Source organism: Galeopterus variegatus, unplaced genomic scaffold (genome assembly GCF_000696425.1).
Source record: "Galeopterus variegatus unplaced genomic scaffold, G_variegatus-3.0.2 Scaffold4441, whole genome shotgun sequence".
NCBI classification, from domain to species: Eukaryota; Metazoa; Chordata; class Mammalia; order Dermoptera; family Cynocephalidae; genus Galeopterus; species Galeopterus variegatus.
Genome location: NW_007730552.1, coordinates 71,654 through 99,095, shown reverse-complemented (window position 1 = coordinate 99,095; position 27,442 = coordinate 71,654). Strand labels below are relative to the sequence as shown.

Genomic DNA, 27,442 nt, shown 5'->3' with positions numbered 1-27,442 from the left:
GGGCCAGTGGGAGAACTGCTGCTGGACGTGGAGGGCTTCTGCTCCCACAGCAGGTGACCACAAAGGATCCATGGCAAGGCCCCACGGACTCCTGAAACTGATCTGCCATGGCTCCTTCCTGGAGCTCCTTCCCAAACATAGCCCCACAGAGAGAAAAAGTGCTGAACGTGGAGTGAACACTACGGGACCGGGACGAGAGAAACAGAAACCGAAGGTTCAGATCAAAGTGGGGGAGGTCCCACAGGCCAAAGATGGGACAATCTGAACTTCAAAATGGGTAATAACAGAGACTGATAGAATGGGATAAAAAAACAGGCCCAACTTTGTGTTGTCTATAAGAAATATAAAGACATGTGGGAGAAGGGGATGGATAGATGTTGACTAAAGGATACAGAGTCTCAGTTGGATAGAAGAAATAAGTTTGAGATCTACTACACAAATGGTGACTACAATTACGAACAATATATGGTACTCCTGGAAATAACGAAGGGAGTAGATTTTTAGGTGTTCTCACCACAAAAAATAAGTGAGGTAATACATGTGCTAACTAGCACGATGTATCCATTCCACAATTTTAAAAAAAAAGATGATAAATGCAATTACATGAAACCCATCAAATACATTTAAATCCATTAGTTTATAACTATAAAAAAAAATTGTCACCTCAGAGGATGATGGAGAGACAATTCATTAGTCACAAAAACTGGTCAATAAAGAGAAAGAACCAAGCATTTCTACTGCTTACTCTATATGAACAATACCACTGAAATGTCTATTTATAAAAACAGCAAATGAAATAGAAATGAATAGATCTAGGCACTGAGTATCAACATCTGCTTACATCCTGATGACAAAGCACACACCACCTGTCATCCTGCCGTGGCTGGAGACCAAACCCGGGTCTGACCAGGCCTCAGGATCCACCTGCTGACTTGCAGGAGAGAGAGGACAGCAGAGCCTGCTGAACTGCACCATGAATATGCCATCAGCAGTGTTCAGACTGTGGGAAGCACAGGTCACATGGCCTGGGCTCTTTCACAGCCTGGAAAGGAAAGAAAGGAGTGGAGGGGGAGGGAACCTGTAGGTTAAGATTAGACATACAGAATTTAAGAAAATGGGCAAGACACATTGTGGTGTCCAGGGATGCCCGCGTGGGTGATAAACCTCGTAAGGAAATGCAAGGAGATGCTTACCATGACAAAGGTGAGGCTTGTGGTTACTACTGTGAGAGGGAAGATGCTGGGACTGGGACAGGGGACATGGAAGGGGCCTCCGGAGGGGCTGGCCGTGTTCTATTTTTTGGCTGCGGAGACAGTTACAAGGTGTTCACCTTCAAAAAACTGATCTGTTTCTTGTGGTTTTCTCAATCTGTGTTTTACTTTATAGTAGAGACAAGAAAAGCTGGAGAGCTCACTGGATGAAAATGTGCTGGACAAAAGCGTGGTGAATTCCTCCCAACCCGAGAGGGGAAGCCTCTTCAGCTATAACTCAGGATCCAGAAACGATACGAGAAAAAATAAACAGTCTTGAACCTTTCACGTGGCAAAACGCCCCATATGCAAAGCCAAGACAAATTGGGAGAAAGTGTCTGTAACTTACATCACAGAAAAAGGGCGATCTCCGCAACATGCAGAGCGCGCTTAAGAGTGGACAGAGAAGATACCAAGCATCTGATAGAAAAATGAACACTTAAAAAGGGCCCCACGCGTCCACAGTGATACTAAAACAAGTGTGCTGAGGGGAGGGAGCGTCAGGTGACGAATGTGACAAAAAGAGTGTGAAAAGTCACCATTTAGGAAAGGTACATCATCAGATGGTAAAGTCACCCCATTTCAAAGCACCCCTTCTAGATGATGTACTAAGTACAAAGGGAAAAGGGAGCTTGCGACAGGAGAGCCAGTGGGCGCCACCCTAACCAGCCACCGGCAGGACGGCCTGCCGTCGCCTGCCTCAAACCGGAGACACAACTGCGACTTCTCAAATGTTCAGCCCGATCCCAACGCAAGGAACACACAGACCCAGAATGTCATACGTTCTACACAGACGTTTTGCTGGCCTGGACTGCAAAACTCACACAAAGTGCAGCTATGAAGAGCTGCTTAAAAGCTCCCTGCACGTATTAGGGCTCTCTCATCTGTGATGTAGACTGACCAAGTGGTGACCTGGCCATTTTGTTGGGAAATCCCTAAATGTCCCCGAAACCAAATCCTCCAGCCTATCCATGAGAGCCTGAGGCCCGCTGAATATGTAGACTTTCTCGAAGGTTGTCTTCGGCTCCTCCTCACCTCCCTGCACTGCCTCCCCTTTAAAGGCTTCTGAAGAAATGACAGTCTCCTAGAAATAATCAGTTACAGTATGATGTGGGAGTCATTGGATAGTCAAAGTGAGGGACCAGAAAGGGCAGATGAAAGGTGACCCCACTCCTGTTACCATTTGCATTTCTGTCCTGCCCCGCAAGGGCTGCCTGCTTGTCTGTTTCGGATTCCGCCTCGTTTTCATCGATGTTGTAGTCACTGCCTCCCAGTTTTGGCTGGTTTCTGCCTGTAAAATCAGCACATGAAACATAAGCTACACCACTTCTCTCTTATTGCCCCAGGGCACCAGAGCCCAGGGCTGGGGATTACCCCAATCACCGCTGAGCAATCAGGTCCTCTTGCCACCTCTCAGGAAATGGCAGGGACTCACCTGCTTGCCTGCAGTACAGATACCACGTGGGGGTTCTCTACTTATACAGCTTACCTCTGAATTGACATAAACTAGGCCCCCAAATGAAAGGCTATACTCCAGACTGGAAATGGGGAAATGAACTAAACTAAACCAAAACCCAGTTTTTTAAAGAGACACATCAAGGATAAAGAAAGGTACCACTGTTTTAGCAAACAGGTTTCTGGTTAATGACAGCATCTCCCTAGAAGGGCTCATGGCTCTGAGAGAGGAAACAGAGTTGCTGCTGTGACTCAAAGGACACAACTGTCTATGCCACATGCAGAATTCTCCCCGGAGAGAACAGCCCCAAGAACAGTAGATCAGGACAACATGCATTCAAGAGACCCATCCATTCAAATTTAACTTAAGCTTTTCATATTTACAGACAGGCAGGTAAACAAAATCTTTTTTTAAAGAAAGCAGGCCTGGCGAGTTGGCTCTGGTTCCCTCTCTCTGCACTCACTGCCTGAGGTGGGGACAAGGCACAGGCCCGCATGCCCTGCAGGTCTCTTCTCCAAATGAGGCCATCACCACCGCACCCGGGACCAGGTGCACCATCCAGGCCCTGTGGGGCTGCAGACCACCTTTAGCTGGGACACTTGGTGACTCTCACACTAGGAGCATCTTCTTGCTGGGCAGGCAAGGAAGCAAGGGGCCAGGCAGGAACACTTGGGGAGGCTGACAAAAGGCAATTCTTTAATTGGAACTTGTGAGGACACAGGTGTCTTCAGAAAGAGAAACTGAAGTACAAATTAGATTTAAATGAAATCAAGGTAACTTCTGCAAATAACAGTCCCCCTTATCTGTGGTTTCACTTTCTGTGGTTTTGGTTACCCATGGTCTGAAAAGGTTAAGTGGTAAATTCCAGAAATAAACAATTCATAAGTTAAATTGCACACTGTTCTGAGTAGCGTGATGTTATCTTGAGCCATCCCGCTCCATCTTGCCCGGGATGCGAATCCTCCCTTTGCCCAGGGTCTCCACGCTGTGGATAACCACCCGCCCATTAGTCACTTAGTGGCCCTCTCAGTTATCAGACCCACTGTCACTGGATCGCAGCACTTGTGTTCAAGTCACCTCTATTTTACTTAATAGTGGCCCCAAAGCACAAGAGCAGCGATGCTGGTATATCGTTATAACTGTTCTATTTTATTACTAGTTATTGTTGTGAATCTCTTCCTGTGCCTAATTTATAAATTAAACTATCATGGGTATGTACGTTTGGGAAAAAACTGCATATATAGGGTTTGGTACCATCCCTGTTTCAGGCGTCCATGGGGGGACGGCTGTAAGCACACTCCCCCAATTCTGTCACTTGGTCTGTCCCAGAGCACAGGTGTCATGTCTTCATAGGGGTTCCTGGCTCGGGTGGGATGAACATTCTTCACATCTTTAAGATACCAAAATACATCCCAGAATATTCTGTTGATCTCAGTTTCACACACTTTTATTTCTTTAAAAAGAAAAAAATCAACTGAATCAGGAAGGTGGGATGCACGTGTCACTTCAGCTCTGCTCGAATGCACACCGACCCCCACCCTCCCGTGACCTCCTGCCTCCCCTCCACCCCTGTGCACCGGGCATGAGCCACTGCGCTGCACCAGGCACTGCGGGACAAGCGGAGACGGTCTGTGGCCGGCCTGCCAGAGGCCAGGTGCTCCGAGCACAGCGCCGGGCCAGCTCTGAAAGCTAGAGTGCTACAGTGCGCTGCTCCTTCCTGCTTCCCGCTTGAGGACAGTGACAGACATCCTTCTGCCCAGCGTCAGGAAGGAGACTGGAGGGCAGAGAGCCTGGTAAAAGGACCGCGCACAGCCCGTGCCCCTCACCCACCTTCCGTGGCCACATCCTGCTCCTCCTGCCCCTCCTGCCCGTCAGGGACGAGACGCTGGTTCCGCTCAGCACCCTCAGTCTGCTGATTCTCCTGGCTCTCCAACGGCACAGCTGGCACCTGTGGGGTCTGGCCAAGTTCTCGGGCTCCCCCGAGGCCTGTGGCACCCACGGGTTTGTCGCCCGCAGCCTGCCCTCGTCCCGGCTCCTGCGGCAGCCCCAGGCTGTCCTTCCGAGGCTCTTCCTCGCTGCCGACCTGGATCTCATTGGTTTCCTCTGCACACAGAACACAGCGAGCTGTGACCTCACCAGCATTTACATGAATTAAAAAAGCAAACACGACCTCATGCCACTCAATTCCCAGAGCCCTCCCAAGGAGTCTGGGTAGAGTGGGCTGCGTCGGGGGAGCAGTTGGGTGACTTGGGACCTCAGCAGCAGACTGCAGGCCTCTCTGCATGGGCAGCTCATCTTCAAAGCCACAAGGAACGGAAACGTAGTTTAGGAAAAAACAATCTGGGCTAAATTATCTCGACTACTTACAGGTGGAGGAGGGTGTGCTGCTGAACTATGGGACTGTCGTTATCTATTGGAGACAAGCACTCGGGAGCCACTCAGGGACACAGCAGTCTCCACAGCTCCCAAGGACAGCTGCCCGGGCTCAGCCCCCTCCTCTCAATCCCACAGTCCCATCAACGTTCTGAATAAAGGTATAGCCTGGACCTTTCTTTACACGGCTGCCACAGCACAGGGCACTCAGTTTACAAGGACGAGACACAAGGAAGACAGAAGAAGGCCTGCAGCCTGGCACAGGTGCTCAGACCCTCGCCCGCTGCCTGCCAACCCCACCCCCAAGCTTGCAGCAAGCAGCGCTCTGCTCTCTTGAGTGTTAACATGGAGCAAATGAGCTGCTGGGCTCTGGGGCGGGCACAGGGAGTAACTGCAGGCTCATGCTCACCTTTCTCATCTCCTCTCTTCAAGTCCAAAGCCACCTTGAAACTGGGGGCTGGTGTCTGGACCTCGCTGGTGCTGGGCACGTTTCTGTTCTTCTGTGGCACATCTGCCTGTGGCAGGCCTGCTTCCTGCAGCCTGGGCTGAGGCTCGCTGACGCCTTGGAGCTGAAACAGGAGCAGAAGACAGCCAGGGTAGGGCTCATGACCAGAGCCTTCCAGAACCCCGTGCAATGCCATGCACCATCACATCCTTCCAACAAGTGACAACACCAAACCCCAGAAGTGTGACAATCTACCCAGGTTGCACCCTATCGTGTGGCATGTGTCAGAAGACGTGGGATGGAATCAAGACCTCCCATACAGCATCTTCAGTGTTGATAGGCAGAAGATCAAAAAGGAAAAGACACAAATGACACAATAAGCCACCTAGTCTGAACAGACATCTAAGGACACTCCACTCAACAAGAGTGAAATGCACATACTCAAGCACACGTGGAATATTTTCCAGGACAGACCTATGTCAGGCCACAAAGCAAGCCTCAACAAGTTTAAATGACTAAAATTATACCAAGTATGTTGTCCAGCCACAAGGAATGAATTTATAAATCAATAATAGAATGAAATTTAAGAAATTCACAAATGTGTGGGAATTAAACAGCATACTCCTAAATAACCAATGAGTCAAACAGGAAATCTCAAGGCAAATTAGAAAATACTTAAGAGACAAATGAAAACAAAAACATAACATACCAACACTTACGGGAGGCAGGTGAAGCAGAGCTTAGGGGAAAATTTATACCTTTAAACCTCTAGATTAAGAAATAAGACTTCTGGTTTCCAGTTCTTCATGTAAGGAGCTAAGAAGTCACCACTTGTTCCTAACAAGTAAAAAGCTGAACATACTCAAAAAAATCAATTCCTGAATCCATAAGAAGGGCAGGACACAAAGTAAACCACTGCCCCTAAGACTGGAGACAGCCAAATACGGGGAGTCAACAGTTCACCACAGGAGACTCAAGAGCAGAAACCACCATGGAAACCACTGACCCAGGGACAAGGTAGGAAAACCTGAACTGTAATTTATGAATTGCTGGAGGCTTGGTGTGGACAAGCCTGAGGGTTAAAAATTCCAAGGGGACCCAGTCATAAGTGGGCCTCCACACTTTTTTGTGAATTTTAGCTCTAAGAACTCAACCAGGTTCTCCCAATAAATTTTGGAGAAAAATCCTCTAGTGCTTCTGGCACTGGGAGAGGAAAAGGAACCATTTTGAATTAGGCCAGAACACTCTGTTCTCTTCAACAAGATCTGCCCTCAGGACAAACTATTGTTAACCGAAACCCAAGCTGCAGGGTTATTATCAGAGACCCCTCTCTAAAGGAAATGGACAGATCCAGCAGGCAGAAAATCAGTAAGGACATAGCTGAATTCAGCACTGGATACAATCAACATCTACAGAGTACACTCAACAACAGCTGAATACACATTCTTCTCAAGCTCACAAGGGACATTACCAAGATAGACCACATTCTGGGCCACAGAACACACCTTAACAAGTCTAAAAAAACAGAAATCATACAATGTCTGCTCTCGAACCACAATGGAATTAAACTATAAATCAATAACAAAACGATGTGATAAATACTCAAAAAATGTGGAGATTAAACAACAAACTTCTAAATAACACGAGTCAAAGTAAAAATCTCAAGAGAAATTAAAAAACATTTTGGCCTAAATGAAAATGAAAACACAGCTTATCACTACTTTGGCATCCAGTGAAAGCAGTCTTAGAAAGAACTCTACACCACTGAATGCACATATTAGAACAGAAGATCTAAAACCAATAATCTAAGTTTCTACCTTAGGAAACTAGGGAAAAAAAAACCCCAAAACTAGCAAATTAAATCCAAAGTAAGTAGAAGAAAAGAAGTAATAAGAATTAGACTGGAAATCAATGAAATTGAAAACAGAAATCAACAGAGAAATATCCATAACACTAAACGCTTTGAAAAGATAGATAAAACTGATAAGCCTCTAGCCAGTCTCACTAAAAAAATAAATATAAAAGAGAGGACACAAATTATTAATATCAGAAATGAAAGGAATCTATGCAAATTCCATGGACAGTAAAAGGATAATAAAGTAATACTATGGACACCTCTATATCTGCAAATTTGATAACCTAGATGAAATGGATCAATTCCTTGAAAGACAAAATTTGCCAAAACTCTCACAAGAAGAAATAGACAATCTCAATAGGCATAAATTTATTAAAGAAATTGAATAATTATTAATAACCTTCCAAAACAGCACCAGGCCCAGATGAGTTCACTGGTGAATTCTACCAAACATTTAAAAGAAATTGTACCAATTCTCTACAATCTTTTTTAGAGCATAAATGCATGGGGAATACTTTCTAACTCATTACATGAGGCCACCAAAACCAAAGACATTACAAGAAAAGAAAATTCCTGACCAATATCTTTCACAAACACAGATGTGAAAATTCTCAGCAAGATATTAGCAAACATGCAAGGTCTGTTCAACATTTGAAAAATCAATTAATGTACTTCATCACGTCAACAGGCTGAAAAAGAAAAATGACATGATCATATCAATAAATGCAGAAAAAGTATTTGACGAAATCCAAACCCACTCATGATAAAAGCTGTCAGTAAACTAGGAATAGAAAGGAATTTACTCAACTTGATAAAGAATAGCTACCAAAGAGCAAAAGAACAAACAAAACCCTACAGCTAATATCTTATTCAATGATGAGAAATGTGAAGCTTTGCACTAAGATCAGGAACAAGGCAAAGATGTCCCCTCTTACCAGTCCTTTTCAATATTGTACTAGAAGTCCTAGCTAATGCAATAAGCCAAAAAAGGGGGGGGGGAATGTACAGAAATAAGCTTTATTTGCAGATGACTTTATTTGGCCAATTAAAAACAGACACTTCACCAAAGAAGATATACAAACAGTAAATAAGCATATAAAAAGATGTTCCACATGTTATCAAGAAAATGCAAATTAAAATAACAATGAGATAACACTACACAACTATACATCACACTGTGTATGATACTGTAACGATGGACACGTCATACATTTATCCAAACACATAGAATGTACAACACCAAGAGTGAACCCCAATGTAAATTATGGACTTTGGGTGATTATAATGTATCAGTGTAGGTTCTTCAATTGCAACAAATGTACCACTGTCGTGGGGGATGTTAATCATGGGGGAGGCTGTGCATGGGGGAGAGGAATATGTGGAAAATCTCTGTACCTTCCTCTCAATTTTGCTGTGAACCTAAAACAACTCTAGAAAAACAAAGTCTTTTAAAAAGAAAGAATAAAAATCTCAAATGAACAACCTAACTTCCTCTTTATAATACTGGAAAAAGAAGAGCAGACTAAACCTGAAGCAAGGAAGGAAATAATAAAGATTAGAGCAGAAATTAATAAAATAGAGAATAGAAAAATAATATGGAAAATCAACAAAACCAAAAGTTAATTCTTTGAAAACATGCACTAAACTAACAAAACTTAAGGGAGATTAATCAAGGAAAAAGAGAGAAAGCTCAAATTACTAAAATGAAAAATGAAAGATGACATCATTACTGAACTTACACAAATAAAGTATCATAAGGGAATACGAGCAAGTGTACGCCAACACGCGCGTGATAACTCAGATGAAATGGACAAGTTCCTAGAAACACAAACTACCAAAACTAACTCAAAAAGAAACTGAAAAATCTGAGTGGACCTATAACAACTAAGGAGATTGAATTAGTGATAGTAATTTTAAAACATCCCACCCAAGGCCCACCCTGTTTGTTACCAGATAGCCACCAAAAAAACAAGCAAACAAACAAACAAAAAACTTCTCACAAAGAAAAGTCCAGGCCCAGATGGCTTCACTAGTGAATTGTACCACATTTAAAGAATCCCAAATCTTCACAAACCCTTCCAAAAAACAGAACAGGAGGGAATACTTCCCAACTCATTCTATGAACCCAGCATTACCCTGATACCAAAGCCAGAAAAAGATATTACAAGAAAACTATGGACCAGTATCTCTTATGAATATAGACACCAAAATCCTAAACAAAATACCAGCAAATCAAATCCAGCAAAATATAAAGGATTTAGGGCCGGCCCGGTGGTGCACTGCATAAGTGCGCCGCTTGGGAAGCGCGGCGGCGCTCCCGCCCGAGGGTTCAGATCCCACATACAGACCGGTTCCCGCTCACTGGCTGAGCGAGGCGTGGGAGCGGCGCCAAGGGTTGCGATCCCGTTGCCGGTCCCCGGTCCGGTACGGGGGCAACACTGAGGGTTGCGATCCGTTGCCGGACACGGAAAAAGATAAAAAGACAAAAAATAATAATAATAAATAAATAAAGGATTTAAACCAAGTATGCAAGGTTATTTTCACATCCAAAAATCAATTAATGCAATATACCATGTCAATATCATACAGGACAAAAAACACAGGATCATCTCAATATATGCAGAAAAAGAATCTGACAAAATCTAACACTCTTCTTGATAAAAACATTCAGCAAATTAAGAACAGAAGGGAACTTCCTCAACTTGATAAAGGGCATCTATGAAAAACCCACAGTTAGCATCACACTTAATAATGACTTTACCCCAATGATCAGGAACAAAAGGGTGTCTACTCTCACCACTTCTACCTAACATTGTAAAGTGGGTTTCAGCCAGGGCAATTAGGTAACAAAAAAATAAATAAAAGGCATCCAGATTGGAAAGAAAAAAATACTACTACCTCTATTTGTAAATGACATAATGTTGTAAATAGAAAATCCTAAAAACCACCAAAAAACAAAACAAAACAAAAAAGCCTACTATAACTAATAAGCAAGGTTACAAAGATACAAGATCAATATAAAAAAATGAATTGTATATCTCTATACACTAGCAATGGACAATTTGGAAATAAAATTAAGAAAACAATTCCATTTATAACAACATAAAAAATACTTAGAAGTAAATTGAACAAAAGAAGTATAAGACTTCTTAAAACTATAAAACATTGTTGAAAAAGATTTTTAAAAGACCTAAATAAGTGGAAAGACATCCCACATTTATGCACTGCAAGACTTAATGTTAAGATGGCAATATTCCCCAAACAGATCTATACACATTCAATGTAATTCCATCGAAATCCTACCTGGCTGGTTTTGTTGAAGAAATTGACATGCCGATTCTAAAATTCATTATGGAAAGTCAAGAGATGCAGAATAGCCAAAACAATATTGAAAGAGAACAATAAAGTTGGAGGACTCACTTCCTGATTTCAAAGCTTACTGCAAGGCTACAATAACTAAAACTGTGTGGTACTGACATAACGATAAACAAATGTATCAATGAAACAGAACTGAGAGTCCAGCAACAAACTCTCATAGTAAACTAATTTTTGACAAGGAAGAACAGTCTTTTTTTCAACAAATGATGCTGAGACTACTTGATATCTGCATGCAAAAGAAGGAAGCTGGAGCCCTACCTCACACCACATGTAAAAATTAAATTACCTAAAAGTGGATCATAGGCCTAAATGTAAGATCTAAGAACTATAAAAGTCTTAGAAGAAAGCATAGGAGTAAATCTTCATGATCTTGGGTTAGACAAAGTATTCCTAGATATGACACCAAGAACAAATAACAAAATAAAAATTAGATAAAATCAACTGTGTCAAAATTTAAGACTTCTGTGCTTCAACTAAACACCTTCAAGAAAGTGAAAAAACAACTCACACAATTGGTAAAAATATTCACAAATCATATATCCAATATATGTTTATATATGTAGAATATATAAAGAACTCTTACAACTCAATAAAAAAAATAAATCAAATAACTCAATTAAAAAATGGGCAAAGAATCTGAACAGACATTTCTCCAAAGATGACATACAAATGGCCAATAAAGCATATGAAATGATGCTCCACATTATTAGGCACTAGGGAAATGTAAATCCAAACCACAATGAGATACGACTTCACACCCACCAGGAAGAGTATAACAAAAAGGGCAAATTATAACAAGAGTTGGCAAAGATGTGAAGAAACTGGAATCCTGGTAAACTGCTGGTGGGAATGTAAAATGATGGGGCTGGAAGGCAGTCCGGCAATTTCTCAGTAAGTTAAATATAGATGACCACACGACTCTTCACTCCCAGGTATTACCCAGGAGGAATAGAAACACATGCCCACAAAGAAGCTTGTACACAAAGGTTCACAGCAGTGGTACAACAGCCAAAAAGCGGAAACATCCTAAATCCCATCAGCTGACACTGAGTAGACAACACGTCGTGTCCACACAACGGGACATTGCTCAGCCATAAACAGGAATGAAACACTGACCCAGGCTACAACATGCGTGAACCCTGACAGCATCACACTAAGTGGAAGAACCAGACACAAAAAGCCACATGTGATTCCATTGACAGGACGTGTCCAGATAAGGCAAATCTACAGAGACAGAAAGAAGATCAGTGGCTGTGGGGGCCGGAGGTGAATGAGGACAGAGCTCATGGGCACAGGGTTTCTTTGGGGGCAATAAATTGATTGTGGTGATGATTGCACAACTTTGTGAATATATCAAAAACCACTGAGTTGAAAACTTTATATGGGTGAATTGTACGGTACATGAATTTTCTCTCAGTAAAGCTGCTATACTTAAAAGCAAACAAGCAAAGGTCCCCAGAGGCCTCGAGCTGCTGTTTCCGAGGCTGTGCTCTGTGCTGGTGGCAGGATGACAGAACAGTGGAGTCTGACAGATCTGAGCTCCTGACAGGCTCCACCACTGACCACGTAGGCAACCCTGGCCATACCATAGTACGTAACTGTCTCCATGGGTCTCAGCGACCTCAAAACCCCAGCAACTCTCTCCCAGGGTGGCTGCAAGCTTTAAAGGAAATGATTCTTGTAGAGCCCTGAGCGTGGGAGCGGGCCTCGAGGCCAGCATGCCGGTGGGAGTCTGGGCAACCGGGACCAGGCTCTGCTCTGCGGGACCTCAGGGAACCAAACCCTCAAGGCAGAGCAGAGATGAGAGCAAGTCAGAAGCAGATAAAAGCAACAAAAGGCCTGAAGAGAGGACAGGAGCACCATTCGAAATTCTTGGCAGAAAATTCCCCACATTACCTGCTGACTTTGGCCTTTGTTGACACTCCGGTCTCTGGGTGCTGCAGCCTCACCTCCCTTCCTGGTGACCTCTTCTATCCGCTCCTCACACAGTTCCTTTGCCTCTTTCATCTGACTGATGCACTGGCTCCTGCAGTGGGAGAAAGCAGGACGGACGGGGGAATGACAGATTGGGGATTACGGACGTGTCTATGCGCCACGCATCCCCACTGGACTGGGAGATCCGCTTCAGTAGGAGACACAGCCCCTCTTCCTCCTGCTTTGGGCACTTTCTCCGAAGAGGACACAAGACAGAGCAATGTATGTGTTTTCAACTATTCATTGGCAAAAAACTGCAGTTAACTGAAACTCACTAAAAAGTTGTCACATTGTTCTAAGATAAGTAAACTTTATTGGTTAGTAGAAAAACCAATTTTAAAGAATAAAACAATATATGTGGTCTTTGTCCCTGGCTACTGGCACAGAGCTGCTAAAACCCTCAGAATTTCTTTAGTATCTTTTGCTATTGATAAGAAGCCCCTTTGAATGAGACCTGAATTTATGCTAATGAGGTTGTGTGCGTGTGCGTGTGTGCAGGGGGTTTGTCGTCGTTAGATAGCTTCAGGATGGGGGCTGATGGCCAGAGGAACCAACCCCATGACTGGACGTCTGGAACTTCCAGCTCCACCAGCTCTGGGGAGGGCGAGGGGTTGTAGAGTGAGTTCAATCACACAGCTAATGATTTAAGTGACTACATAATGAAACCCAGATAAAAACTCTTGAGCACGAGGCTGAGTGAGCTTCCTGGCTGGTGGACATATTGATGCACTGCAAGGGCAGCATCCTGACCACAGGGAAAGAAGCTCCTGTCCTCCCCCACTCACCGCCTTTACAAGTCTCTACCATTTGGCTGTTCCAGAGTTGTGTCCTTTATAATAAAACTGTGAGAGTAAGTAAACTTTCCTGAGTTCTCTGAGTCTTTCTGGCGAATGATCAAACCTGAGGGGGGTGGCAGGTGGCCCTGAATTTGTAGCCAGCCAGGCAGAACTGTGGGTGACTGGGGACACCCAGGATGGGAGCAGTCTTGTAGGATTAAGCCCCTTAGCCTGTGGGGTCCGCACTAACTGTGCAGTGTCAAAATTGATTGACACCCAGCTGTCAAAGAACAGCTATTGGAATGTCCTTTGAGGCACTGCTTCAGCTTTCTGCCTGGAATTTATTTTAGAAGCACTTCAACAAGTGTCAGAGCTACAAATTAACTCAAAGAATTAGCTTCCTTATTTGCAAAAAGTTGGATAAGAGGTGACCTAATTGTCTGCCATGGGCCAGGCACAGAGAGAGAGAAACTACTAAGGCTGAAAGGAGAAGCCAGCCTCAAGGTTTCCTGACTGTGTGGGGCTCTCTAGCACATGGCCCAGCACATGGCCCACCTTTCCTGAGTCCCAGGCATTTCAGAGCCAAGTGTGAGTGCCACACTAGCCTCTAACTCTTGGAATATGCCCTCAGCTCCAAGCAGCACTGGCTCACAGCATACCACTCACATCACAGTATCTATCGGTTGCTGTAGAAACAATGAAATGCAGATTTCCCGACCTTGGACAGCTGAGAGAAAAAATCCACTTAAATAAAATGATCACAAACATACAAGCTATAGGTGGCAGACTAGTGCACAGGAGCTTAAACACAGCAAACAAAAACAGAGACATCTGTATACTGAGGAACTAAACAAGCAGGTCACTTGCTATTCTTGAACCTTTAAAACTACAAAAGGGAAATACGCGTAGTAACTGCTCCCAGCCCTGCCAAAATGAAGTACAAAGGGCCTCTCTCTCTCAGCCTTGCAGAAGTTCAGCTTTCCACATTCCAGCTCAACAGCACAAGCGGAACCACCTCAGTCTGAAGTTCACATTCTGGGACACAGGTTATGCAGACTGTGACAGTGTGACTTCCTGAAGGACTCAGGGTGGCTTTTTCTTACACGTACTTGGCAAATGTTCAGGCATTAAGTGGAGCTAAATTGTAGAGACATAGAGGACTTAACCACTAGTGATTCTTCTAGCTGGTACATGGTGGCTGGAGGACCAGTAACGTGCTCAGCACAGGAACCCATCCAGGCAGGTGAGCCCATCACCCAGGACACGGACCGGCAGAACACTTCTATTGCACTCCAATACTAACATCTGCAAACCCTGTGTCCCCGTGATATGGAGACGAGGTGGCCAGAGGTTCACCTCACGTGCTGCCTCTCAATGCTTTGAGGAGAAAGTGCAAGGCTATGTTTGGCTGAAGTGTGGCGACATCTTAGCGATGCAGGTGCAGGAGTCCGCAGGCAGGAGTGCTGACTTACTGAGCGAATAAGAGCGACTTGTGCACCAGCCTTCCATCAGCTCACGCTCTCAGCGCTGCTCCCTACACGAGGAGGAGGCCGGCCAGGGCGTTTTAGCCGAGGGAGTGCAGGTGTGCGTCAGGGCCTGTGAATTCCTGCACACTGAAGAGCACACGACTTCACGCACATGTCCATTTATACATTTGCCAAAAACGTGTCCACACCTTTTACCGGAAAAAAGGGTCTATAATCCAAAGAAAGTTAAAAACTAGCTGTCTTTTTTTAATTGATAGTGTATTTTTAAAAAAATTGATTATATGTTTGTGGGGTACAGAACAGAATATCAATACAAGTGTACAATATGTGGTGATCAAATCAGAATAATTAGTACAGTCATGTTTACAAAACGTGATCAATCTTTGTGACCCTTAACTAGCTTCTCACAAACCCCCTACCCCCTTTCCCATCTCTAATAAGCTACTCGCTCTTTCTACCTTCCAACGTTCCATGAAAATCACACCGGAAGGCATCCCTACAGGGCCTTGGGCACAACTAGTGAAACAGATGCATTCGGCGGCCACAAACAGCTCTTAATCTAGCTGTGCACCCCCTGCGAGAAACAGCAGCACGCCCTGCAGCCCTGCACGCACTGCCCTGCAGCCCTGCACGCACCGCACCAGGTGAGCCCCTGCTGCTCTGTCCCTGAGCCCCGGCTGACTTCCAGCTAGGTCAAAATCCTCTGGGTCAACATTTATCAAATGAGGCCATTAATGACTCTTTTCATTTCAATCAATAGAGTGGGAATATTTGCATTAAGGTGTCTTTTAAGGAAAAATAAGACGATGACTAAGGTTCTTCATTTTTGTCGGAGTGCAATGCTTTGACTATCAGCCTAACTTAGGGTTTCTCACCTTCAGCTCTCTAGACTTCTAGGGCCAGATAAAACTTAAGTGTGAGGAGCCATCTCGTGCACTGCAGGGTGCTCAGCAGCATCCCGACCACTACCGGCTGGATGCCAGTAGCACCAGCCCCTCAAGTAGTGACAAACAAAAATGTTTCCAGACATCGCCAAAGGTCTCCTGGGGGCAACACCGTCCCCACCACTGGCACAGCTAAATAAGGCTCCACATGCATATTTTCCAGTCATGTTTCCTTTGTTTTGACTATTTGTTCATGTCCTCTACATCGTTACGTACCTGGGGCTTTGTGTTTTTAGTGGTGCTCGGTTCTGAATGATCAGGAAGAGACTGCGGCTAGTGGAAGACGTTTTGGAAGAACACGGGAACCCCCACGAGGGCAGCGGATGGGAGGAAACTACTCTCCTATGCGGCTGTGACCGTACAGGAGGCTCAAATCCCCTCGGGAAGCAATTTGGCAATTCACACTTAGTGGCAAGCTAAACCCACAGTTGAATCTCTTTTAGAAGAAAATAACCCCAAATAATTTTTAAATGATAAAACATTTCAGAGCTACATGGATTTTTTTAAATATATAATTCAAGTAAGTGAAAAAATGGTTTAAAAATGTTTATGGTGACTGCAGTTATGCAAAAAATTCATATAAACTTGGGCGTGGATGGGAGAGAATTAAGTCAAAGGAAAAAGAACAGTTGTGTGCGGGTGGGGTTCGTGGGTGGGTGGTTCTCTCTGAATGTTGCACTTCCTGTGCTTTAGTTATACTGTTTTTATGAGAAAAAAGGGGGAAAAATAGACTACAACTTTACTCTGTACCCTGTAAACTGGTTTTTACTATCTTCCCAATGGGTTTAGCCCACTTTTTAAATGTTTGTTGTTTTGTTTTGATTATAAAGTACTACATTCCCACTGCAAAAATTTGGAAAAACACTGAAAAAAACCTCAAGAAATCAAAATGCCCACAATGCCAACCAGCCATAAATTGTACTAATATTTTGCCAAAATGTCTTTTAGTCTATGGATTTTGATTTAGCTCACGTCTGAGGAACTTTTGGAACACACTTTTAAAGGCTTTAGACTGTTGACTTACCAGTACACCTGTACTTTATAGAGTATAAAGTTATGTTCAGTTTTCAAGTACGTTGAGTAATTCATTTCCTGATGTGTGTGTGTGTGTGTGTGTGTGTGTGTGTGTGTACACACATACGTTTCTTATTTACTTTGTATTGTGAGCCCCCTGACCCACACTTACTCATGGCTTTCTGAAGCACTGCCGACACATACAAGATAAAATGCATAATTTCTGCAGGAATGACCCCTTGAAGGGGCTCTTCCTCACAGAGCCCTGTGTGCACCAGAAAGAGCCTGCTCTGTAACAGCAGGAGCAAGTGGACACTACGCTGGGCTGTCCCATGCCCTTGTCTTAAAACGCGTTGGCATCCCAGATGTTGTGCACTTGATTCTGAGACACACTTACAGGTCGTAGGAGAACTTCCTCTCCAGGTTGGTCTGGTTCTTCTGGAACTGCAGAACCTCCTGCTGCAGCTTGCCATAATTCCTCTGCAGGGCCTTTAGCTGGTCTGAGCCAAAAGGGCACAAGGAATTGCACAGGTCATTGGCACGACCGTCACGCGTTCAGCCCAAACATGACAACAGCAGACACACTTGGAAGCACAGAGGGCAGTGACACAGGGGAAGAGGAGCGGACAGAGAAGAGGATGAGAACACAGCGTTTCCCAGGTCATCGCCGCAGCCCAGCCACAGACACTGCCCTGGAAGCTCAGCAGTCCTACAGGAACCCGCATCTGGATTCTTTTTCAAATGTCTCTCTTAAATCTCCCTTTTGATCTCCAACTCTTAAAATATGTTGGGAGCTTCTATTTGCCTGTTTCTTTCCTGGACATCATAAGCCCCAAACTGTCCCAAAAGGTCACACACACCACTGTGTCCCTTGCCCCCTGCAGATTTATGTGGTTTCGACATTTGGTCCGATAAGCAGCCACTCCCGCTGGACAATATCCTGCCCTCGGCCAATATCCTTCTGTCATTTATTCACAGCCAAGCGAATCTCCAAGGACCTGTGTTCATTTAACCCCCCAACCCCTCTTCTCAGGGTAATGGTAGCTTTCTTTGAGGAAACTCATCAGCCCCATCCACTCTGCCCTGACTACCCGGCTCACAAAAGCTCTACAGAAAGAGCAGCAGCTGACAAAAGGGCCTCGCTGGGGTGGCAGGAAAAGCAGCTACAGAGGTGACAGCAGAGTGGGCAGATGGCAGTAAGCAGGGTGTACCCCAAGGTCTGTCCTCACAACGCCTGACCTGCAAGACTCTCTGGAGGGAAAATAAAATTAAATAAAACTCAAGGATTCCATGAACCACTGATCCACACAAAATGAGCCAAACTCAAAACATTTATATGACATCTTCAAAAAGACGAAACTGTAGCACAGGGAACAGCTCAGTGGGGGCCTGAGGCCGAGGTAGGGGAGGGGACTGACCACACGGGGGCTCGGGAATGGGGGGGATCGATGACACCTGCTGTATGTTGACAGTGGTCTGTGAGACTAAGCATTTGCCAAAACTTACTGAAATGCACACTGCAAAGAGAAAACTTTATTGTATATAAATTATACTTCAACAAACCTAACTTTAAAGAAAAAGATTCCATGATCAAACTAAGTATGGGACAACGAAATACTGCTCAGCAGGAAAAAGGAATGAACTATTGATATCCATAACAGCATGGATGAATCTCAAAATAATTATGCTGAGTGAAGGAATCAAGACAAAAGAAGGGTAGTATAGTCTGATTCCATATATAAATACACACACACAACTATTATAAATTCAAGCTAATCTACAAGGACAGAAAGCAGATCATAAGTTCCCTGGGGGTGGGGAGGGGAGGACTACCAAGGGGCACAAGCAAGCTTCTGGGAGTGACTGATGTGTTCACCACGTGGACTTTAGGAGTGGTTTCTTGACATGTACACCTATGTCAAGATTTGTCAAACCGTACACTTTAGGTGTAGTTCATCAGTTGACAAATATGCATGACTAAAGCTATTTAAAAATACTAAGTATTGGAAAGGCTACAGGCCATATCCCTGTTTGGTGACTGACCAGTGGCGATAGCAGTCACAAGCTCTGAGAAGCCCACGGCAGTCAGGTAACCTCTTTAACTTTGTGTAACCCATATTTCCCAAAAGCAAATTTGACAAAACAACCCCTTTTCACATAAGACCTGTTAATATGCTTATGATCTGATCTGGAACTAGAAATCCAGACCAGCACTGTCCAATAGAACTATAATGCAAGCCACACAGGGAATTTTAACTTTCCCAGTAACCACATTTTGGAAAAGTAAATAAAATCAGGAGGAATTAATTTTAATGATATATTTTATTTAACCCAATAGGTACAAAATATTATCATGCCAACATATAATGAATATAAAAAGTATGAATTAAATATTTTAAATTATTTTTTCATACTGTCTTTGGAATGCAGTGTGTATTTTATAATTATAGCATATCTTGATTCATTTGTTAAATTTTCATTAGAAATTCTCGGCTGGAATTTAGACTTCATAAAATGTACAGTTAAGAAGGAGATTCATATGCCTAGGTTGTCCCAAACATACTTAATTTTCCCAATAACTGAGTCGAGTATCCGTTTTAAATTTAAATGACTGAAAATTTAACAAAAACTAAAAGTCCAGTTCTTCTGTCTCATCGGCTACGTGTCAAGTTCTCACAACCACATGGGACTCGTGGCTCTAGACTGACCTTCCCATTTTAGAGAAGTGGAAACCGAGGCTCTGGGGGCCTACTGAGCTCCCCAACTGGGACCACTGCTCCTTTAACCACATTCTCAGGCCACACTGGGCCTGCAAATGCCTTCAGCCACAGCGGAAGGGGGTGACCACCCAGGGGACTTCACCCCATCTACTGCCCCACCGCTGCTTCAGAAGGACCCAGAGAAAAACAAAGCCCAAGCTGCCAAACTGAAGTGCCACAGCAAAGAAATGGGACTAGATTAGGCTGGACAGTTTTTTATGTTTCATGAAGAAAATCTAAATTCAGGGTGACCCTATTAAAACAGTTCATATATCTGCTATGTATCACATGAGGGTACTTTAAAAGCTTATAGAAAAATAAAATTGAAAGGTAATATGAATCTCTCCACAAACACTGTGAAGTATCCTCATATATGTGTATATATAAAACAGATGACATATATGTGTATCGAATATTTCTTAACATATTTATAAATGAGAATCTGAATTCTTCTGTACATAACAGCTTGCAATGTATCCAGTATTATTTTTAAAAGAAAAAGCTTTGAATAGGCGAAAAGAATAAACTAGAGATTGCTCAGTGACTCAGAACAGCACCCATCACAAGCCCGTGGCTGGACAGAGCACAGGTGGGTTTCGCGCAGGCAGTGCCTGGTGCAGAGGTGGGAACAGAACTCACCTTGCAGGACTCTGATGAGTTTCTCGCTCATGGTGATATTATTCACTAACACCGCCTGCAAGGAAGACAAACACACAGTGACACCCCTGCAACCTAACGACGTGGCCTTAATCAGACACACTCGTTGGAAAAAAGGAAAGGAGCAGCCCCTCCCCCAAGCCACAGCAGCCGGGCATTCAGCTCCCTGGCTGGGCTATCCCACATCTGCAGACAAAGAGGAACACACCTGCTTAGAGATTTTGCCTTCCAGCCACCAGCCTGTAACCTGAGGAAGGCATAAGGACCCTCCTCGGGGTCACTGCAGCTCCAGAACAGCACTGCTCTCCAGTGGAAGGCCCTCACTGGCACAGCTCTGGGCAGCCAGAGGGGCAGGGCACCCCCACCCCATGACACCTCCTTCCTCCTGACCACAGCCCACAAGCTTGGGGGTGCACGCTTTCACACACAGTAACACCAAATTGGGAAAGTCATCAGCAGGGAAGGGAAGAAGCAACACAGGACCCAAGTGAACAATGAAAACAGGGGAAACAAAGGCAGCGAGCGTGGAGGGAAGGTGAGGGCTGGCCGGAGCACAGGCGCCCTCCTGCTAGCTGCTCTGCAGACACTTCACGTCTGTTCGCTCATTCACCCTTCACAACAGCTGCACGAGGGGCCAGGGTATTACCCCGTTTTAGAGGACAGGAAACTGAGGCACAGACTGCTGACGTGGCTCACGGTCACATGCCTGTTAAGAGGCAAAGCCGAGCCCTGGCCTCGGCAGGCAGGTTCCAGACAGTTAGTGCTTCATGGCCACGCCCAAATCACTGCAACCCTGAGCAAACACCAACCCGTGGGCTAAACCCCGCGCTAAAAGCAAGCAAACCCTGAAAAAGAGGGGAGAGAGGGGAGCAGAACATTGACACCAGAGTGTGCCGCACACACAGCACCTACACACGCATGGTGGCCATCCTGTGACTTTTCTTACTGGGTCCTCCCCAACAAAGTCTGCAAATGCTCCACTACTCGGCATGGTGCCTGTGATGGGAGACACATTTCTGTCCCACTCCTGGCTAGTGGTGGTGACAATGATGACAAGCACACCACCTCCCCCTCCTGTGCCTCCCACTTCCTCTTGGGCCCCTCTGTGCAGCCATCGTGCTTTCTTAGGCCTGCACAGAGATAAGGCTTGTCGGAAGCAACAGCTTTCTGGAGTAGGGTGGTGATGAACACGGGGAGCTCGCCAGGAAATGAAAACTGGCCAAAGGAATCTGGTGTTTATTTTGGGAGATCTGAGGACATGGAACATCTTCCTGGGGCAAGAGAAGTCACCTATTTGTAAAATTCATCCTTCAGGGAGAAATTATCCGGAGGTGTTTCTAGATACTCCACATGGGCAGAGGGTAGAGAACAGCAGGTGACAGGAGGAGCCGCACAGTGGGAGTCAGATTTACACAGCTTGCGCTCCTGCTGCTCTTAGAGAAAGCTTGCAGACACTCAACCGAAAAGACAAAAGACTACCACAGGATCCTGCAAACCCACTCCTGGGTATACACCCAGAAGAATTCAAAGCAGGATCCCCAAGAGATATCTATCCCCCATGTTCACAGCAGCATCGTGCACAATAGCCAAGAGACGGAAGCAGCCCACGTGACCAGATAGACAAGTGGATAAACAAAAAGCGGCGTGCACATACGTGGCATAGCATGCAGCCTGAAAAAAAAGAAATTCTGACACATGCTGCAACATCGACAAACCTCAAGGACATCATATTAAGTGAAATAAGCCAGTCATAAAAGGACAGATACCATATGATTCTACTCACATGAAGCACTGAAAGTAATCAGAATCACAGAAACAGAAAGTAGAAAGTGGTTGCCCAGGGCTGGGGGGAGTCAAAAGGGGAATGAGTGTTTAGTGCATATAGAGTCTCAGTGTTACAAGATGAAAAAGTTCTATGGATCTGTTGCACAACAATGTGAATACACATCACTGAAATACACACTTAAACTTCCACCCTGCACAGGTATCAAAACCACCTTTCCTCTGAACATTAGCACTAAAACAAAGGGGGGGGGGGGGATAAAAAAAAAAGGAACGCTTAAATGATTATACATTGATTATCCCCAAAGCTCCCATCTGCTGGGTAAATCATTTCTATAAAAATTATGGCAATTTGACTTGTTTCTTTTCCAACCATTCCCCTGGGCCCCTCCGCCCAAAAATCCATATTAGAGGTCGCAACTATCTAAGAGCACAGGAATTGCTGCAATTTGAAGTATCTGTAGGTATTTGTCTCCATGTAACTTTATTCTTCCAAAGAAAATATATTTTCAGTACCTTCTCCCACCTACTTGCAAAAGTAAGCTTCTGCATGGAAAAATACAGCCTCCACTTAAGAAAATGAAAAAAGAATCATAAAATGCCATCAGGACCTTTTATATGCTGTTTTATATTTATAGAAAATCTTCTTGAAACGTTTTCAGGAAAACTATGAAAATGCTTCCTAGCTTCTTTTGGTTTTCACATTTGGGGGCACAGTGACTTCGGGGGTAGCTGTGCTCAGAGGTGTTTGTGAACTGGCCTGAGGACACGCGGTCACAGGCACGGAAGCAGTAAGAGCCACCAGAATTACCTGGAAACTAAACTTGAAGATGTACAAATTTGTTATAACCATTCTATTCTAGGAAACAAGTAAGTGTATTTAACTGAACAATTTCTGCATTAGATTGCTAGAAAAATAAGCTTAATGTTTTATAGTAAATTTTCAAAGCAGCAAATCTACAGTAAATTATCACATTTTGAAAGCTCATGAAGATGTAAATAACTAATTTTAAAAATACTAACTCTTGGGCCGGCCCGGTGGCGCACTCGGTAGAGTGCGGCGCTTGGGAACGTGGCGGTGCTCCCGCCGAGGTTTCGGATCCCATATAGAGACCGGTCTGCTCACTGGTTGAGCGCGGTGCGGGCGCGACACGGAGGGTTGCGATCCCATTACCGGTCACGAAAAAAGACAAAAAGGAAAAAAAAAAAAAATACTAACTCTTGAAAAGCTCACTTAGAAATGTAATGCTGATCCCATTATAAGGAAGAGAAGGCAACTTTTACTGCTGTATCTGTTTGACTCATAAAAATAATCAGCCTGCTTTGGGGATAGCAGGAGGGGGGTGAACGCTTTACCTTTAAGCCTTCCTTAAAGAGGACCCTCATTCTATCCAACCCTTGTCAACCCAGCAGTCAGGTGTCTTGATAACTTCTCTGTAATGAAATTCCTGTTTCTGCCTCAGGGAGAATAACCTTAAAAAGCAAGTCAACCTCCGTGACCTGGGCAAGACATAAGAATGAACGGAAGAGCGTGTAGTCCTCACGAGTCTTCTTTTTACCTCCTGCCAATTTCAGAATCTCCCAGAGCCGTACTGTCCAGAAGAAATCAATGTCAGTCCCATACGGAAGTTAATTTTTTAGTAGCAGCATTCAATTAAGTAAAAAGAAACAGGTTGGGCAAAGAATTTGAATAGACCCAAGAAGACAGAAATGGCCAATAAGCGACATGAAAGATGCTTAACACCATCCGACATCAGAGAAATGCAAATCAAAATCGGAAGCGATCACTCACATTCGCCAGTATGGCCGTAAGTTTAAAAGAGGTAAATGACAAGTGTTGATGAGGATGAGGAAAAACTGAAGGGAAACTGGACTCTCGTACACAGGTGACGAGAAGGTGGGTGCAGCCCTGTGAAAAAGTCTGTCGGTGCCTCAAAAATTATACATGGAGTTGCCATATGACCCAGCAGTTCCACTTCTAGGTACATACCCCAGAAAAATTAAATCATATCTCCACACAAAAACCTGTCCACAAATGTTCACAGCAAATTCACAACAGCCAAAAATGGAAGCAATGCAAATGACCACCAGCAGATGAGTGAACAAAGGAAATATGGTATATCCACATAATGGAATAGTATTCAGCCATGAACAGGAATGAGGTGCCGACACATGCTGCAACATGAATGAGACCTGAAGATGTCATGCTAAGGGAAAGTAGACAGCCACCAAAGGCCACATATTATATGATTCCATTGATATGATACGTCCACAAGAGGCAAATCTATAGAGACAGGAAGTAGACTGGTAGTTGCCAGGGGCTGGGGGAGATACATGTTTCTTTCTGGGGTGATGAAAACATTCTGGAATTAGACAGTGGTCATGGTTACACAACACTGAATACACCAAAACCCACGGAACTATATGATAAATTTCTAAATGGTTAAAAATGTTATGTGAATGTTATCAAAAAATTTTTAAAAAGAAACAGCTGAAATTAATATTTTTTACCCAAATATGTCCAAATTATCATTTCAAGATGTAATCCACACAGAAAACTACTGAGATATTTTACTTCTTTTCCCACACTAAATCTTTGAACTCTAGCATATTTACACTTACAGCACATCTCTCTCAACTGGGGCATCTCAACTGGGATGTTTTAACTGCTCAATGACCACTGCAGCTAGAGCCAGCATGGTTCCTAAAGGGTGAGAAGGGAGGGGAGAGAAGTGGAAAGAGAGGCGCAGGAGCAGAGAGGTGCAAATACCCGGGTTATTTATAGCATCCTGTTAAGATCACACACTCACGCACACACACCACCAGCAGACACGCACTGACTCCTGAATACTTTGCACCTATGGCCCTGTGAGCCAAATATTGTATCATGAATTGTGTTCCCATAGAAAAAATGGCACAGAGTGGTGAGGAAGCTAGCCCAACCCACAAGACCCTAGAGCTAACACAACCTCTGTGTTTAAGACTTAACACACACACATAAAATTAAACAAACAAACAAACAAAAAGATACAGCAATCACAATAACATGCTGATCTTTCAAAAGGAGAGAACAGAACTGAGGTTACCAGAGGTGGGAAAGGGGGAGGTGGATGGGGAAAGTGAGAAATTGATAAAGGGCCACAAAAGATGATTACACTGTGTACTGTTGAATACACTAATTATCCTGATCTGAGCATCACATATTGCACACGGGTATTGATATTCAACGCAGTACCCAACAGATATGTACAATCAATTATGTTTCAGTTAAAAAAAAAAGAATATACACACACAGAAAAGTGAACACTGACTATTTGCTATCAAGGAATTACTGGAGTTTTTGGCATGATAATGGTACTGTGACAGGGAGAGGGAGAAGATCACAAATTTTAGAGACACACACTGAAGTATTTGTGATTGAAACAGTATGAGGTATAATCACTGAAGCCTGAAGTTAGACACATGGGGACTCATTAGGTCAATTATGTTTAAAATTTTCCACAGTTAAATTAGTCTGTACATACACACACATACACACAATCTGGTCATGTTGATAATAATTAAATCTGAAAAGTACAAATTTTTAAAAACCTTCACTTCAAGGCTGGTTTTATAGGAAGAGAGGTGAATTAGGGGATGCTGAGATAAAGTGTTTTCTGAAGGCAATTTTGGGCAGGTTCAAGAACTTCGAGAGGTGCACATCTCTACTATGTTATTTCTCACTTGTAGTTTCGCTTCTAAAGTGAAGCAGTTTTCTTATTGCAGCAGAGCTCCGTGAACACTTTATCAGCTATGACAACAGGCTATGGAGGGTCATCAGCAGGAAAAGGAAGAGAAATGAGCAGAGAGAAAGACGGCACCAGAGACTGGGGGCAGGGAGGGAGGGACTTCCTTGAGAAAAACGATAGGACTGAAACTTGTGTGGGTTCTGGTTTGGGGTCTGCTACTGCTTTGCTCCTTGACTTTAGACATATCACTTAACTTCTCTGGGCCTCCATTTCCCCACCAGAGACCTCAGAGGGTTTGCCAGCTGAATTTTAACAGGGGTGCCCCATGGGCATGCAGGCGGGACCACTCTCTGCATCCCATACTGTCCCCTACATGGCAGCAGGTTTAGCAGCCCTGCTCTTCTCATCCCTTCTCAATGACGGTGACACCCTCACCCCCACCGTGTGTCTACAAGGCCACCCCAGGTGGAGGCTGGAGGTTGAATCAGTCAAACCTGTCTCCTCAGAGGAAACCCCTCCCCCCACCCCCCAGCGCTGTCTGTGTAAAAGGATGACGGGGGGCCAGGGGAGATGTCCAGGCTGGGCTAGGCCTGCCCTCCCCAAACTCTCCACCACGTGCTCCTGATTGAAAACCACAGGCCCTCATGACCATAGCACAGTCCTCAGCTCAGTTCTGTGACTCTGTAGGAGGCATGCACCACCCAGGAAGGAGGACATCATTGCCTGTGAGCTGGGATGTGGGGACCTCTCCCATGAGTGGGTGGGAAGGCAGGGCCACCACAAAGCACAGCTGGCTTGATAGCTGACCCAGCGACGAGTCCAGAACTCATCAAACCTATGCAGGTGACAGACACGCCCAGGTGTGTGAGAGTCTGGAGGTGCAGAGAGAAGGGCCCACAGCCCTGCCCTCCAGATGGATATGGCCGAGGAAGGCCCCTCAACAGAAGGCCATGATGAGGGATGCAGAGATTTGCGGTGTGGACACAAGTGAGAATCCCACGGGGGAGACTCACAGCCCGTCCACAGGGGAGGTGTTCAGGGTGGGAGAAACTGGGCCAACGTTTTTTTGTTTTTTTTTTTCCTTTTTGTCTTTTTTCGTGACCGGCAACGGATCGCAACCCTCAGTGTTGCCCCCGTACCGGACCGGGACCGGCAATGGGATCGCAACCCTCGGTGCTGTGCCCGCCCCTCACTCAGCCAGTGAGCGGGAACCGGTCTGTATGTGGGATCCGAACCCTCGGCGGGAGCGCTGCCACGCTGCCAAGTGGCGCACTGTAGCAGTGCACCACCGGGCCAGCCCCTGGGTCAACGTTTTAAATTCCAAGAACCTACTCTTGGGGGTTAAAGAAGCTCTGTAAGAAATCTCCAGGACACGAGAAAGCACAAGAATTCGCAGCTTGGGTTATTCAAGGTCCAGCAAATGGTGGGGGCACAGGAGAGGAAATGAGAGCGTGTGGGAGTGACTCTGCACAGGAATGTGCGCGTGCTGGGAACATCATGCCAAGTGGAACAGCCAGACACAGGGCACAAAGGCCTCATGGCCCCACTGGCCTGAGGAGCCAAA

At 44.7% G+C, this 27,442-nt stretch overlaps 1 protein-coding gene across 1 annotated transcript in view; it reads right to left on the bottom strand.

Moving 5' to 3' along the window:
• Positions 1–27,442, bottom strand: part of GOLM1 (golgi membrane protein 1) — a 69,867-nt gene that overhangs the window by 7,032 nt on the left and 35,393 nt on the right. Inside the window, exons 4-9 of the mRNA XM_008587572.1 lie at positions 20,351–20,405; positions 17,350–17,452; positions 12,654–12,783; positions 5,489–5,648; positions 4,537–4,809; positions 2,431–2,541 (exon numbers count right to left, since the gene is read on the bottom strand). Of these exons, the coding sequence (XP_008585794.1) occupies positions 2,431–2,541; positions 4,537–4,809; positions 5,489–5,648; positions 12,654–12,783; positions 17,350–17,452; positions 20,351–20,405 (832 nt within the window). The remainder of the gene's footprint in view (positions 1–2,430; positions 2,542–4,536; positions 4,810–5,488; positions 5,649–12,653; positions 12,784–17,349; positions 17,453–20,350; positions 20,406–27,442) is intronic.